At 36.7% G+C, this 16,641-nt stretch overlaps 2 protein-coding genes across 3 annotated transcripts; both read left to right on the forward strand.

Annotated features, from left to right (window-relative positions):
• Nucleotides 1-4,915: 4,915 nt before the first annotated feature.
• LOC122979315 (GTPase IMAP family member 4-like) lies at nucleotides 4,916-7,206 on the forward strand. The gene is made up of 2 exons (XM_044346671.1): nucleotides 4,916-5,034; nucleotides 5,893-7,206. Exons 1-2 carry the CDS (start codon nucleotides 4,938-4,940, stop codon nucleotides 6,990-6,992), a joined length of 1,197 nt encoding a protein of 398 aa, XP_044202606.1. The 5' UTR covers nucleotides 4,916-4,937; the 3' UTR covers nucleotides 6,993-7,206.
• Nucleotides 7,207-12,801: 5,595 nt separating this feature from the next.
• On the forward strand, nucleotides 12,802-15,507 carry LOC122977034 (GTPase IMAP family member 4-like). Of its 2 annotated transcripts, none has more exons than XM_044345505.1 (2): nucleotides 12,802-12,923; nucleotides 13,795-15,507. In XM_044345505.1, exons 1-2 carry the CDS (start codon nucleotides 12,854-12,856, stop codon nucleotides 14,889-14,891), a joined length of 1,167 nt encoding a protein of 388 aa, XP_044201440.1. In that variant the 5' UTR covers nucleotides 12,802-12,853; the 3' UTR covers nucleotides 14,892-15,507. The 2 variants fall into 2 exon arrangements, with proteins under 2 accessions (XP_044201440.1, XP_044201441.1); XM_044345506.1 differs by having other exon boundaries at nucleotides 12,815-12,894; nucleotides 13,793-15,507.
• Nucleotides 15,508-16,641: the final 1,134 nt, after the last annotated feature.

Here is a 16,641-nt window from a genome sequence, read left to right on the forward strand (position 1 = left end):
AGGACTTTCTAAAATTGCTACTTTTATGCACATCAGTCATTTCATTGAACAGTGCCTTTTTGCCTTCACATTCACATATTACACAGCGTACATTCACCCTCAGCTCAGAGTAAAACCTCTGCATGTCCTTCTTTTTGTGAGTGGAAGTTCTTTTTTTTTTTATAACACTGTGACTCTGTGCACACCAGACAGCTGTCAGTTTGTAGAGCAGCTCCTGTACTGAAATGTTAGTTGCAAATAATGTTTATCTCTAAATTAAAAAAATCGTTTTGAAGCTTTAGACATATAGGATCAATGAATAATTATTTCTACCAGTCATGATGTGATTGGTTATTTAAGTTAAACCATCCAAGAGATTTAGTGGGGAAATCTGTTTGTGGTGGAACTACTCATTAAAGGGTTAGGGTTACAAGGTGAATAGTTTTGGTCCAAGTACAGAGCCTTGTGAAACTCTGTGTCTAACTTTTGCCTTCATGGAGGATTCATCATTAACATGCGCAAACTGAAATTGATCTGATATATATAGGACATATAGGACATAAACCAGCTTAATGCAGTTCCTTTAATGCCAATTAAATGTTCCAGTCTCTGAAATAGGATTTGATGGTCAATTGTGTTGAATGCGGCACTAAGATATAATGGGACAAGTATGGAGACAAATCTTTTGTCCAATGCAGTTGGGAGGTTGTTTGTGACCTATATTTTATATTATCATTTTATTTCTTAATGACCTTTTCCCAGTTACTTTTAATAAATGCAATTTTACATCACCACTACTTACAGTAGTCAAGTCTACTGAAAATAAATGCGTGGACAAGGTCCTCCTTTAATCCTTTAGTAGTAGTATTAGTCCTTTGATTCTTATATATTCTATAAGATATATTCTGCAGGTGATAGTGGGCTGACTTTATAATTGTCTTAATGTGGCTGTTGAAATTCAGGTCTGAGTCTATGACTACACCAAGATTTCTGGCTTGGTTTGCAGTTTTTAACATTATTGATTGAAGCTGAGTGCTGACTTTTAAACGTTCTTCCTTGGCTCCAAAAACAATTACTTCAGTTTTGTCTTTGTTCAACTGAAGAAAATTCTGGCACATCCAATCATTGATTTGTTCAATGCTCTTACTCAGTGCTTGTATAGGACCATAGTCCCCTGGTGATATGGTTACGTAAATTTGTGTGTCATCAGCATAACTGTGGTAGCATATTTTGTTGTTTTCCATAATCTGAGCTAGTGGGAGCATGTAGATGTTGAACAGAAGAGGCCCCAGAATGGAGCCTTGGAGAACTCCGCATTTTTGTGCCCTCGGATGTGTACCTATAGACACAAAGTAGTCCCTGTCCTTTAAGTAAGATTCAAACCAGTTTCGAAAATCATTTTTCCAGTCTGTCCAGTAATATGCTGTGGTCGACCGTGTCAAATGCGGCACTGATGTCCAGTAATACTAATAGTGTAATTCTGCCACTGTCAGTGTTTAAGTGTATGTCATTGAAGACTTTAACAAGAGCAGTCTCAGTGCTGTGGTGTGGTCAAAATCCTGACTGGAAGGCATCAAAACAGTTGTTTAGTGCCACAAAGTTGTTCAGCTGTTGAAAAACAGCTTTTTCAATGATCTTGCTTAAAAACTGGGGGTTTGATATGGGCCTATAGTTGCTCATTAGTGAAGTGTCTAGAGTGTTTTTTTTTAAGAGTGGCTTGATGACAGCAGTTTTCAGGGCCTGTGGGAAGACACCTGAGAGAGGAGATGTGTTGACAATCTGTAGAGGATCTGAGGCCATGCAATTTGAAACAATTTTGAAAAAGCCTGTAGGCAGAATATCAAGGCAGTAAGAGGAGGATTTCAGATGTTGTATAATGTCCTCCAGGTTTTTATGGTTGATTGGATGGAGTTGTGTCATACTACTTAAATTGATTTTAAGTGGACACAAGGACAATGCATATCCTGCACCTGATATGGATGCACTGACTACTTGTCTAATTTTCTGAATTTTGTCAGTGAAGAATGAAGCAAATTCATTGCAAACCTTGGTGGGGCTACTGTCAGGGGCTACTGACACAGGAGGATCTATTAGCCTGTCGACAGTAGCAAATAAGGCATGTGCATTATTATTATTTTTGGCAATGATGGATGGCATATGGATTGTCAATATAGTAGCATTTATTGATTGATTCATAAGCAAATATATCTTATCGATTCAACAAACAATGCTCCTTGCTTGCCTCTCTTCCCCTCTCACACACACAAACACTTGCACTGTTCTCCTCTTATTTGCAATGTCTATGTCATAATTTCTCTGCAGAAAGATATACTGTACTCCAATATTTAACTGTGATCAGGTGAATTTAATACTAAAAACTGACAATGGATATTTGACCAGAGACGATGAGCTTAATTATGTGTCTACTTGCAAACTTGAGCAACTTAAGAAAAACTGTAGGCCTACTGTGTGTCAACTATATATAAGCAATGTCAGCTCCCAAAGCGCAACACTAGTTGATTCAAACTTTTCTTTTTCTTCCCAATAGCGTCTAAAAATACACTATATCAAACAGAGATCCAACCCTGGGTTTAATCTGTCAATTAAGAAGATGATAAAACTGAGGCTTTGGCCAAGTTCAAAGTTAGCTTCAGACACTCAAGGTGTCATGTATTTATAGATACCTCATGTCACGTCTATAACGCATTCACTAGATAGCATGTGATTCATAATACACCCATACTGTGACACATACTGCAACATCTTTTAAAATGTGGTCTTTGATACAAAAATGTTTAAATTAACACTATATAGGAAATATAATATCACTTTCTTCAGATCACATTTGAAGCTACAAACAGACCACATGAGATGACAGCATATGCATGCTCTTGTGCTGCTGTTTGCATTACTTTTTTTAGCACACAGGAAACCAAGAAGGTTCCAGCTGCTCTTGCTTGCAGGCCTGGCACAAACCCCACACCCAGGTGAAAGAAAAAAAAACAAAAAAACAGTTTTAGCTAATAACTGTTGTCAAAGAAATTAATTGAAAAGTGCATGGCTGTAGGAAAACAGATTACATTCAACTGAAAGATGTTTAACATATCTATGGTAAAGTTGTAAAATGAAATCATTAAATACAGCAAAATGAAACATTTTCAGAAATAAAACCAGCCCAACAAGGTATAGATAAGCGAGAGGGTATAAAAATAATGTTGGTACATAAAACATTTATTAATAACTTGGCTGAGAAAGTGTAATAGATACTTTAACTTACTGAAAGATAGACCAGAGTGACTGGAAGAAGACTATTGAAGGCAGATCTCATTGTTGCTGTTAAAGGAAATGAATGATGATGTGTATGAGAGTCGCATCTTCAAGTTGTTAGTGCCAGTTATTGTATATTAACCCTAACCCTAATTAACCCTACTAACCCTATTTACTGAGCCAGAGAAGAGGATGACTTGAAGTTTTAACTTCATGGAGAGAAGCTTAGAGAGCTGAAAGAGAGGAGTCTGATTTTACTGACTGGAGAGAGTTGTTTGTGATTCATGAATGTGATAAATAAAAAAAAAACATGGAGTCTATGACACTGAAGTTAGCTTCTGATTTGGAACTTCCGATTCCGGGATTAAGGGGTAAATTGAGGGAAACATAAATAATGATACTTAGCAGCTGCTCCTCAGTTTCTGCAACACTTACTTTTGTGAAAAAGTGTTAGACATTGTAGCAAATGCATTAACGCTGTTTAAACCCACTTTCAGATTTCTAAAACCTTTTTTTTTGCTTGTGGAAACAGAAAAATTCACTGATATTTCTTAATCCAGACTGCATCAGACCAGGTCCACATCAAAAACCACTATACTTGGACTTGTCAAATCTGGACTAGATTAACAAGGAGACTCTAAAGTCATAAAAACACATTTTCAGATTTGTAAAACCTTTATTCTATTTGTGAAAACTAGTCCTGAGGATCTGGTCCGATGTGGTCTCAGTCCTGCCACTCTGAGGCTTGTAGTGCAAAATGTGTTGGTCTGAGCTCTGAGTTACATTATGTGAAAAAGGTAAAAATTATGCATGAAGAGTGAAAATTGAGCACAAGTACAGATAAGAATAAAAGAATGATTTGTTACTCTGCCAACATCTTGCTGGCTGGCAGTTGGGGAGACCACTGGAAGGAAGGCAACACTGTGATGAGCAATAACATTAAAAGTGACATAATGAAATAAAAAGTCATAAATGATAAGCAATAATTGATTTAAAACAAAATCTGGTTTAAAAAATGAATTAACATTTCACAACAAGTTGAGTTTTAGCAACCAAATGAATTGTTTCCCATTTCTGGTGCATTTATATATTTTATTCTATTTATCCATTTATTCAAATAGGCATTGTCTGCAGTTTTGAAAAAGTGCTGCCATTTCCTGTAAGTGGACATGGAAGGGAGAGCAAGGTTTGAGGTTTACAGTTAACACAGGGATTTCCTGGAAATGAAGAGGGGTGGGTACAGAATACTGCTGTCATGGAAACACAGGACAAACTGTATATTGAATAAGCTCTACACAAATAGATGTCAGCTGACAGTGCTGAACAGGCTGACCATTTTCTCTAAGAGCTGTACTCAAACAGAAAATAAAAGTAAAACAGCAGTGGGGACTTTCAGAGGATTTAAATTAACCAAATGAAAGAGGAAAGACAGACATGGTCATTGGGAAAAACTGCAAATTTTTACTGATTGTTTCACATATATAATGAAGGCGATACTGGGACACATATTAAGTTATTATTATTATCATGACTGTATGCAGAATTAATCATTGGCTTGGTTTAGTTTCACTTGCAGCTTGTGGGAGTGGTTTGGTGCATTGGTACGCTTGTAAGCAGCTGCAGCAGATACACTCTGCACTCTTTGTCTTCACTTCAGCTGCAGTATCTACTCTGCATTCTTGAACTTAAACATGGACGGCAACTATTACAACCCAACCATGGCCAGCAACTATTACAACCCAAACATGGCCAACAACAATTACAACCCAAACATGGCCAGCAACTTAGGTAAGTCATGATACTACTGTATCTATGTTTTACATAATACTAATATTTTATGGTGATATAACAGTGATCACTGCTGAATCTTATTGTATATAGTGTACTATTGTAGCTCCGATAGACTTATACTTCTATAGACTTATACTGGGTAGAACTGCAAGACTGCAAGTTTGTATTTCTGACCTAACCTCTAGTTCCATGATCATAAACAGACTGCAAATTCTGGAGTACTTTTAGTTAGTTCAGTTAAAAAAATTTCAATCAATTTCTTAGTCATTAGAAAAATGTTAAAGATTTGTGGCTCTATGGAATCTGAGGAAACAGTTCATATTTTTTGGTATTGGCATGTTGTTTCTGCCTTTTGGAGCTGTTGAAGTTACAGAAACAAATAGTTAATTTTTAACCTGACTGTTTCTTGGGGGGGAAAGACTTTGTTTTAAAATCTGAGAAAGTTTCAAACAAATGTGTCAGTCTGGGCAGGTGGACAGGTTTTCACCATATAGTTTCACTTTCAGCTGAGAGGTGGGGCAGGTTGAAAGAACTGTTGCCTCTTCCTGTAAATGGTCATGGATAGATCATGAGAAGACAGCCAGAGAAGTGCATGAGTGAATTCATTAATGTTAACTAAAGATTCTGCATAAGAAATGTTGTGAATTTCACACATCGTAAAAACTGTTGGGTTTTACATTGTAGTATAGTAGTATAGGATTCATTTATTCACAATCTCTCACCTCCTTTTTTGTCTTTCAAAGCAGATGAATAGATTTTTATTTTTCTCCATATTTGTATAAGTACAATGTACTTCTGAGCATATGTACAACTTGATGTAGATTTTTACTCAATCTTATAAATTCTTCTACACAGGATTTGGCATGACAAATAATGAACTGAGGATAGTGATGGTGGGGAAGACTGGAATTGGGAAGAGCGCCACTGGAAACACCATCCTGGGACGACAGTGCTTTGAATCAAAGTTCAGTGCCAAGTCTATGACTGTAGATTGTTCTAAGGGCAAAGGTCTGGTGCATGGACAACAGGTTGCTGTTATCGACACCCCAGGCCTGTTTGACACCAGGTTCGGCATGGATAAAACAACTATGGACATAACCCAGTGCATCACTTATGCTGCTCCTGGACCCCATGTCTTCCTGGTGGTCATCAGGCTGGGAAGATACACTGAAGAGGAAAAGCAGACAGTGCAGAAGATTCAAGAAATCTTTGGCCATGCTGCAGACAGATACAGCATGGTGCTCTTTACTGGTGGTGACCTTCTTGAAGATACCACTATTGAGGAGTTCTTGCATGAAAGTTCAGACCTGCAGGAACTTGTAGCCAGATGTAACAACCAGTACCATGTCTTCAATAATAAACTGAAGGATGGTGCTCAGGTCATCGAGCTGCTCCAGAAGATCAGAAATATAGTCCAGAAGAATGGAGGAAGCCACTACACCAACGAGATGTTCCAAGAGGCCGAGAGAGCAATCGAGGAGGAGAAACAACGCATCCTCAAAGAGAAAGAAGAAAAACTACGCAGAGAACAAGAGGAACTGGAGAGGAAACTACAGGAAAAATATGAAAAACAGCTGAGGAAAATGAATGCCCAACTCCAGGCTGACAGAGAGAGGGAGAGGAGAGAGAGAGAGGAGGAGAGGAAGAGGGAGAAGGAGGAGATGAATGAGGAGAGGAAGAGAGAGAGGGAGGAGAGAGAGGCAGATAGAAAGAGAGAGAGAGAGGAGAAAGAAAGGGAGATGAAACAACTAAAGGAACAGCATGAAAGAAACCTAATGGAGGAAATGAAAAAGTTGCAGAACAGGCATGAGAATGAGGCCAGAGAGGAGGCTGAGGAGTTTAATCCACTATTTCCATTGGTAACAGTTGGGGAACTAGTTGTTGATGCTGGCAAAGAGTTAGTTGGAGGAGTTAAACAACTGGGCAAGGCAATTGGGCACTGGTTCAAATTTTGAGTGTTTTGATTGAGTGCTTATTCAGGAACTTACGCTACTTACAACTAGATTTGGATACCCTGAAACAGTCAAATTCACTCTTAATGGCTGAAGAGCAGGAAATAATAAACCTAATCTATCTAATCTAACTTGTTTTTAAATGTGCAACGTTTTTCCTCTCAAATCTCCCTGCAGAGAGAATAAAAGTGTCAACATGTTTGTGGATGCACATGCATTTCATGGGTCTGTTGCTCAGTATTAAAAATTTCTCTTTCTCCCCTTTTTACTGTCCCTACTCTCCATCCTGACATTGCTATACTATATGCAATAGTATTTAAACACACACACACACACACACACACGCTCATGTCATTATGTTTTTACTTTGCATTTAAAACTATCAAAAGATGAAGATGAACCAAGGAAGAAGTGACGTATTTATGGTCTCCATGTGGTCTTGTATAAATCACTTTATAGTTTTGCTCATCACTCCTGAACTGTGAGATACAGAAGAAAAACTCTTTTCACTTTTTAATTGTATCCATTAATGGAGACAATGTGAAACTGGAATAGTTCTGGGTTATTCCAGAATTAATAAAACATCATAAAAAATGACACAGATGTTACTGTTGTACAATGCAACTAAAATCAAGGCCATGAAACATGAGCTCTCTTTTTGCTCTCTTTTTATCTTTTAGACTTTAGACTTCATTCCATGATGACCCTCATGGAGGAATATGAACATAGTTACACATGAAAGAAACAAGAGGAACAGAGATTAAGTCAAATACCAGAAGAGGATCAGTCTATGAGATCAACCACTTCTTTGTAATCTACAAAAACACAAATTATTTTCTTCTGGTGAACGTAAAAATAAATCAAAGACTTTGTAAAGATGGTCTATTGTTGAAAAGCTCTGCTTACATCCAGCCTGCTCTTCTCCCAGAATTCCTGCACCTTCTGTATACACAGACTGCTGTCCATTGTAGCAGTGAAGAGTTTACCATGATAGATAGATCATTATTTACTTTTTAGGTGTTTATTTCTTTACTCTTATTTTTCCAGGTAGTTCTGGTTTATTATGAGGCACTGCTTATTTTTCTCAGATTAGCTGAAACACAATTTATGGAATAAGAATGAGACAATACTGATAATTCTAGGCTTAAATGGCAAAATGATGTCCAAATAGAAACTGATAAAGATGACAGGATATATTTCTGTCATTCATAAAATGTATTATACATTATATAATTTTAGTCATTTTTAAGATATATTAGGATATATTATACTTTAGAGGAGAGGCATGATGAAATGTCATTTCTATGTTGATGCTGTATTTTTGCATGTTGTTTGGTCCTGTGACCTTCTAACCTTGTTTTGGAAATCTGTTGTTGATATTTAATCGCTGCACAGGCATCATGATGTGTCACCAAAACCTCCACAATGTTTACAAGATATCAGACAAAACGGTTGGAGTTCACATGATAAATATACAGTATGTTGATGTATTGAGCTTTTAGGCCTATGAGAACAAAAGTACATTACACATGTACATTGCAGTCCATGTAATGTCTTATTGACATTGGATATTAACTAGTTGTATATGTTACGATATGTGTAAACCAAAGACAAAAAAAGACAAAAGAAAAGATTGTTCTTTATGTAATATATCAGAGACAGTGATTTAGAACTGTGATTAATCCATCACTCATAATGAGACAAGCTTTTACAACAAGTTTTGCAGATGTTGCAAGAAAATGGCAAGAAGCCAGATTTGGGAAAAAGCAAAGGTCACACAGACAGGTGCTGACCCAACACCTTACTAAGACATTTTATGTTTATGCTTTTCCTTTAATTTGTCACCTGTCTGTATGTACAGCATAACATTAACATGAACAGTGTCTCTAGTTTCTAGAATATCAGAAAATATTTTTGGGGGTAAATTGAGCCATTGACTCAACTTGCCCCAATGTCACTGGCACGTTTTACCCAACAACCTCCATTTTGACAAAACTGTTTCACACAGTGGCTCAGATCCACAATTAGTTTATGACTTACATTAACATGTAATAATGTCCAAAACGTATCTGTTTTAATTAAGATGCAAGACTGATAGCTTTAGTAACATGATGAATTTACTTGACATGACAATTTTTTTTTTTTTTTTGCTCTGTTTTGCTTACCACTCTCTTGAGTGGTGCTTGAGTCCAAGATGGATTGAGTAATGTGAACTATACTTTCTTAATTTGTGGTCACATGATTACTTTTGTTTATGGTTACCTAGATAAAGGGGGTGGCTCATTTTACCCACTGGCTTGATTTACCCCATTCTCCCCTACGGACTAGAACTGCTCTATATGAAGTGCCCTAAGATAACTTTTGTTATGAGTTGGTGCAATATAAGTAAAATTGAATTGAATTGAATTATGTCCTGTTTATAATAACACAGAGCATTTTAGTAACACAGAGTGAATGCAGTTCCATTGTTTTTCATAGGGGAACAGATGTGTGCAGTACTTCATGCAGTTTGAAAGAACTGCTGCCGTTTCTTGTAAATGGTGGAGGGAGGGGTGAGCAGTGGTTGCAGTAGATATGCAAGAGGAGAGGATACATAAGCTAAAGTCTGATAATCAGCAGACTGACTAGTGCATGGAGTATCTACACAAATAAATCAACCTGACAGAATGGAATGTTTGTGAGGTTAAGAAATCATTCTAAAAGCTGTATTCAAGTTGGAAATGAAAAGAATGGAAGGGTGGAATAAATTATTTTCTAGTAATTTTCAATAGGTGTTCTAAAAAGGACTATGCAATTAGGTACCAACAATAGGGTTATTGAGACAGTGATACCCCTCCATGATTAGGAACTGATTTGAAAATCTATTAAGTGAAGTCGATTATAAGAAAAATGTTAATAATGCTATTAAAAATTGCATGTGATTAATTTTATCTTTAGGGTCATCTCATATTTTTTTAAGTTTCCCCAGCAATTATTCATTTATGGTGTTTTGCTTACAATATAAAGATTATGTTGGGATTAATTAATGCAAATCAACATCTCTCACAATGTTTTTGTCTTTAGTTGCATGGTTATAAATAATATAGTCTAATAACGAAAAAGTTACATCCTGCGACTGGGAAAATTAATCATTCATAAATCAGCATTGAAACTTAACACAAAAAGTAAGGAAATTTGTGTTTGGTAGATTATTTCTTTGTTGTAACAATGCTTCTTGGCAATAAATCTTATACTGTTGGAATGCCTGTTTATTTCCCTTTTAAATGGTGCCACATTTGTAAGGAACATGCATTTGTGGGATGAGCAGCAGAGCGGAGTATGTATATCAATGTATGTACTATGCTGGCTAAGATGTGAACTAACTTTTAGATCTTCAAACATGCTTTAATAAAAATATTTCTTGTCAATCATATGTTTGTGAGTGTTTGTACACTTGTCTAGTCTCAAACATTGCATGGAACATGACAACTAGGGCCAGATGCTATAGATTGTAAGGAGCCACATCAGATGGAGGTAAATACATGTGCATAAAACACTAATTTCAAATTGTATAATGCTCCTCTTGTATAGTGACAGCATCTATGCAGCAAAATAATAACCAGTGACAATGTCTAAATTATTCATGTATAATAAAGGAATGACTAACATTCAGACACTCAAGGTTGCCAAAGAAATTCATTGAAAAGTACATGGCAGTTGGAAAACAGATTACATTCTAGTGAAAGATGCAACATATTTATGGTAAAATTTTATGATGAAATCATTAAATACAGTTGTGCCAGCAAAATGAAATATTTTCAGAAATAATATCAGCCCAACACGGTGTGACAGAAACATAGATAAGTGAGAGGGTATAAAAGTAACGTTGGTACATAAGACATTTATTAATAACTTGGCTGAGAAAGTGTAATAGATACTTTAACTTACTGGAAGATAGACCAGAGTGACTGGAAGAAGACTATTCAGGGCAGATCTCATTGTTGATGTTAAAGGAAATGAATGATGATGTGTGTGAGAGTCACATCTTCAAGTTGTAGGTACCAACTATTGTATATTAAATATTATTAATGCACAAAATAAAAGAGTCATTATTTACCTAGCCAGGGAAGAGAATGATCTGAGGTGTAACATCATGGAGAGAAGCTGAGAGAGCTGAAAGAGAGGAATCTGATGTTACTGACTGGAAAGCTGTCTGGTCTTACTGACTGTTACTGGAGAAACAGCAAGCTCAAATAATAGCAGCAGCATGAAGTTGTGGCACTTCTGATGGAACCTACAGCTGCTACTGCTGCTACTTCTAGCTGCCGTTGTTTGAAGGAAGTGGTGGTGAAATGCCAAGTTTTCCTTAAAAACAGCTTCATTTAGAGATTATAACATGGGAATAAACATACACAATTTTAAGACTTAAGGATGCCTATAAGTTTTCTACACCAATTGAAAAAAATCATTTGAATTGAATTGTCACAGTGGTAGTTGTTTGTGATTAATGCATGTGACGTTTTCCTTGCAAACAAAGCAGTTTTGTACAGTCATCAGTCATACAGTTATTGGAATTAAAAAAAACAAAAACATGGAGTCTATGACACTCAAGTTAGCTGCTGATTGGGAGCTTCCGATTTGGGGGTTAAGGGGAAAGTTGAGGGAAACATAAATAATGATATTTAGCGGCTGATTCTCAGTTTCTGCTACACTTACTCCTGTTAAAAACTGTTAGACATCGTAACAAATGCATTAATGCTGTTTAAACCCACTTTCAGATTTGTTACACTTTTTTTTTGCTTATAGAAATTTCTTAATTCAGACTGCATCAGACCAGGTCCACATCAAAAACCACTATACTTGGACTTGTCAAATCTGGACTAGATTAACAAGGAGACTCTAAAGTCATCAAAACACATTTTCAGATTTGTAAAACTTTTATTCTATTTGTGAAAACTGGTCCTGAGGATCTGGTCCGATGTGGTCTCAGTCCTGCCACTCTGAGGCTTGTAGTGCAAAATGTGTTGGTCTGAGCTCTGAGCTACATTGTGTGAAAAAGGTAAAATTATGCATGAAGAGTAAAAAATTGAGCACAAGTACAGACAAGAATAAAAGAATGATTTGTTACTCTGCCAACATCTTGCTGCCTGGCAGTTGGGGAGACCACTGGAAGGAAGGCAACACTGTGATGAGCAATCATAAATGATAAGCAATAATTGATTTAAAACAAAATGAATTAACATTTCACAACATGTTGAGTTTTAGCAACAAAATGAATTGTTTCCCATTTCTGGTGCATTTATATATTTTATTCTATTTATCCATTTATTCAAATAGGCATTGTCTGCAGTTTTGAAAAAGTGCTGCCATTTCCTGTAAGTGGACATGGAAGGGAGAGCAAGGTTTGAGGTTTACAGTTAACAAAGGGATTTCCTGGAAATGAAGAGGAGTGGCTACAGAAGACTGCTGTCATAGAAACACAGGACAAACTGTACATTGAATAAGCTCTACACAAATACAGGCTAACCATTTTCTCTAAGAGCTGTACTCAAACAGAAAATAAAAGTAAAACAGCAGTGGGGACTTTCAGAAGATTTAAATTAACCAAATGAAAGAGGAAAGACAGACATGGTCATTGGGAAAAACTGCAAATTTTTACTGATTGTTTCACATATATAATGAAGGCGATACTGGGACACATATTAAGTTATTATTATTATCATGACTGTATGCAGAATTAATCATTGGCTTGGTTTAGTTTCACTTGCAGCTTGTGGGAGTGGTTTGGTGCATTGGTACGCTTATAAGCAGCTGCAGCAGATACACTCTGCACTCTTTGTCTTCACTTCAGCTGCAGTATCTACTCTGCATTCTTGAACTTAAACATGGACGGCAACTATTACAACCCAAACATGGCCAGCAACTATTACAACCCAAACATGGCCAGCAACTTAGGTAAGTCATGATACTACTGTATCTATGTTTTACATAGAACTAGTATTTTATGGTGATATAACAGTGATCACTGCTGAATCTAATTTTATATAGTGTACTATTGTAGCTCCGATAGACTTATACTTCTATAGACTTATACTGGGTAGAACTGCAAGACATTAAGGCATTTATTAGTTTGTATTTCTGACCTAACCTTTAGTTCCATGATCATAAACAGACTGCAAATTCTGGAGTACTTTTAGTTAGTTCAGTTAAAAAAATTTCAATCAATTTCTTAGCCATTAGAAAAATGTTAAAGATTTGTGGCTCTATGGAATCTGAGGAAACAGTTCATATTTTTTGGTATTGGCATGTTGTTTCTGCCTTTTGGAGCTTTTGAAGTTACAGAAACAAATAGTTAATTTTTAACCTGACTGTTTTTTGGGGGGGAAAGACTTTGTTTTAAAATCTGAGAAAGCTTCAAACAAATGTGTCAGTCTGGGCAGGTGGACAGGTTTTCACCATATAGTTTCACTTTCAGCTGAGAGGTGGGGCAGGTTGAAAGAACTGTTGCCTCTTCCTGTAAATGGTCATGGATAGATCATGAGAAGAGAAGTGCATGAGTGAATTCAGTAATGTTAACTAAAGATTCTGCATAAGAAATGTTGTGAATTTCCCACATCATAAAAACTGTTGGGTTTTACATAGTAGTATAGTAGTATAGGATTCATTTATTCACAATCCCTCACCTCCTTTTTTGTCTTTCAAAGCAGATGAATAGATTTGTATTTTTCTCCATATTTATATAAGTTGGATTAAGTACAATGTACTTCTGAGCGTATGTGCAACTTAATGTAAATTTTTACTCAGTGTTATAATTTCTTCTACACAGGATTTGGCATGACAAATAATGAACTGAGGATAGTGATGGTGGGGAAGACTGGAATTGGGAAGAGCGCCACTGGAAACACCATCCTGGGACGACAGTGCTTTGAATCAAAGTTCAGTGCTAAGTCTATGACTGTAGACTGTTCTAAGGGCAAAGGTCTGGTGCATGGACAACAGGTTGCTGTTATCGACACCCCGGGCCTGTTTGACACCAGGTTCGGCATGGATAAAACAACTATGGACATAACCCAGTGCATCACTTATGCTGCTCCTGGACCCCATGTCTTCCTGGTGGTCATCAGGCTGGGAAGATACACTGAAGAGGAAAAGCAGACAGTGCAGAAGATTCAAGAAATCTTTGGCCATGCTGCAGACAGATACAGCATGGTGCTCTTTACTGGTGGTGACCTTCTTGAAGATACCACTATTGAGGAGTTCTTGCATGGAAGTTCAGACCTGCAGGAACTCGTAGCCAGATGTAACAACCAGTACCATGTCTTCAATAATAAACTGAAGGATGGTGCTCAGGTCATCGAGCTGCTCCAGAAAATCAGAAATATAGTCCAGAAGAACGGAGGAAGCCACTACACCAACGAGATGTTCCAAGAGGCCGAGAGGGCGATCGAAAAGGAGAAGCAACGCATCCTCAAAGAGAAGGAAGAACAAATACGCAGAGAACAAGAGGAACTGGAGAGGAAACTACAGGAAAAATACGAAAAACAGCTGAGGAAAATGAATGCCCAACTCCAGGCTGACAGAGAGAGGGAGAAGAAAGAGAGAGAGGAGGAGAGGAAGAGGGAGAAGGAGGAGATGAATGAGGAGAGGAAGAGAGAGAGGGAGGAGAGAGAGGCAGAGAGAAAGAGAGAGAGAGAAGAGAAAGAAAGGGAGATGAAACAACTAAAGGAACAGCATGAAAGAAATGTAATAGAGGAAAGGAAAAAGTTGCAGAACAGGCATGAGAATGAGGCCAGAGAGGAAGCTGAGGAGTTTAATCCACTATATCCTCTGGTAAAAGCTGGTGAACTTGTGGTCGATGCTGGAAAAAAGATAGTTGGAGGAGTTAAACAATTGGGCAAGGCAATTTGGCGCTTGTTCTCATGAGTGGTCCCATATTCAGATAGTTTATCTAGAGAGGAACTCTCCAGAAGCCCCTACACACTCATTTATCTAAATGAATGATTAAGCTCATTGTATTTGTTGAGGTTGAGCTCTACTGTAGATTAGTAAGGCTGAGTCTCTCATCATATCATGGTTCTCACCTCTTCTTTCTCTCTTCACATGTATTTTTGACAATGGCCTTAAGAAATATTTAGTGTAGGTTAACATTTGACAGTATTAAATGCTGTCATAAGTATGTCTTTATAGTTATATTCTCATTTAACCACTGCACTTGTCAATTTGTGTTCTGCTGAGATAGAAAAAAGTTCTCACACTCCTCTGATGAATGATTACTTTTGATGTGGTGTCACCTAATGGATGTAGAATTAACATTTCAATCAGAATCTTTTCATTTCTTCTCTGTGGTCACTCTGGTTTACTTATTAGTATTATAACTTGTCTTTGATTTAGTTTTAGTTTTGTTTGTCATCACAGCATTTATTTCATGGATTATGTTTCTGATTTATGTCATTCAAGAAAAAAGATGTGATTCTGTGTCAACTGACCCAGAAATAAAGATGTGATATTAAGACTAAACCTAATAAAAAGGCTGAATTTCTGATGTCTCACTGTTCAATCAAGAGTTAAAAGGTCACGGTTAATGCTTTTTCAAGAACGTACATTGAACTAGATTTGGATACCGTGAAATAGTCAAATTCACTTTTAATGGCTGAAGAGCAGGAAATAATAAACCTAATCTATCTAATCTAACATGTTTTTAAATGTGCAGCTTTTTTTCCTCTCAAATCTCCCTGCAGAAAGAATAAAAGTGTCAACATGTTTGTGGATGCACATGCATTTCATGGGTCCGTCGCTCGGTATTAAAAATGTCTCTTTCTCCCCTTTTTACTGTCCCTACTCTTCATCCTGACATTGATATACTATATGAAATAGTATTTACACACACACACACACGCACATGTCATTACGTTTTTACTGTGCATTTAAAACTATTAAAAGATGTTTGTTCTAGGACATAAACCAAGGAAGAAGTGATGCATTTATGGTCTCCATGTGGTCTCGTATAAATCACTTTATAGTTTTGCTCATCACTCCTGAACTGTGAGATACAGAAGAAATTCTTTTCACTTTTTAATTGTATCCATTAATGGAGACAATGTGAAACTGGAATAGTTCTGGGTTATTCCAGAATTAATAAAACGTCATAAAAAATGACACAGATGTTACTGTTGTCACAATGCAACTAAAATCAAAGCCATGAAACATGAGCTCTCTTTTTGCTCTCTTTTTATCTTTTAGACTTTAGACTTCATTCCATGATGACCCTCATGGAGGAATTTGAACATAGTTACTCATGAAAGAAACAAGAGGAACAGAGGTAAAGTCAAATACCAGAAGAGGATCAGTCTATGAGATCAATCACTTCTTTGTAATCTACAAAAACACACATTCTTTTCTTCTGGTGAAGGTAAAAATAAATCAAAGACTTTGTAAAGATGGTCTATTGTTGAAAAGCTCTGCTTACATCCAGCCTGCTCTTCTCCCAGAATTCCTGCACCTTCTGTATACACAGACAGCCTGCTGTCTATTGTAGCAGTGAAGAGTTTACCATGATAGGCTAGATCATTATTTACTTTTTAGGTGTTTATTTATTTATTCTTATTTTTCCAGGTAGTTCTGGTTTATTATGAGGCACTGCTTATTTTTCTCAGATTAGCTGAAACACAATTTA

This window comes from Thunnus albacares, chromosome 3 (genome assembly GCF_914725855.1).
Source record: "Thunnus albacares chromosome 3, fThuAlb1.1, whole genome shotgun sequence".
NCBI classification, from domain to species: Eukaryota; Metazoa; Chordata; class Actinopteri; order Scombriformes; family Scombridae; genus Thunnus; species Thunnus albacares.

Bases quoted from the DNA above. Each gene is read 5' to 3' on its own strand.
- LOC122979315 (XM_044346671.1), top strand. From the start codon at position 4,938: ATGGACGGCAACTATTACAACCCAACCATGGCCAGCAACTATTACAAC. The intron at 5,035-5,892 runs GTAAGTCATGAT...TCTTCTACACAG, and splicing joins AAACATGGCCAGCAACTTAG to GATTTGGCATGACAAATAAT.
- LOC122977034 (XM_044345505.1), top strand. From the start codon at position 12,854: ATGGACGGCAACTATTACAACCCAAACATGGCCAGCAACTATTACAAC. The intron at 12,924-13,794 runs GTAAGTCATGAT...TCTTCTACACAG, and splicing joins AAACATGGCCAGCAACTTAG to GATTTGGCATGACAAATAAT.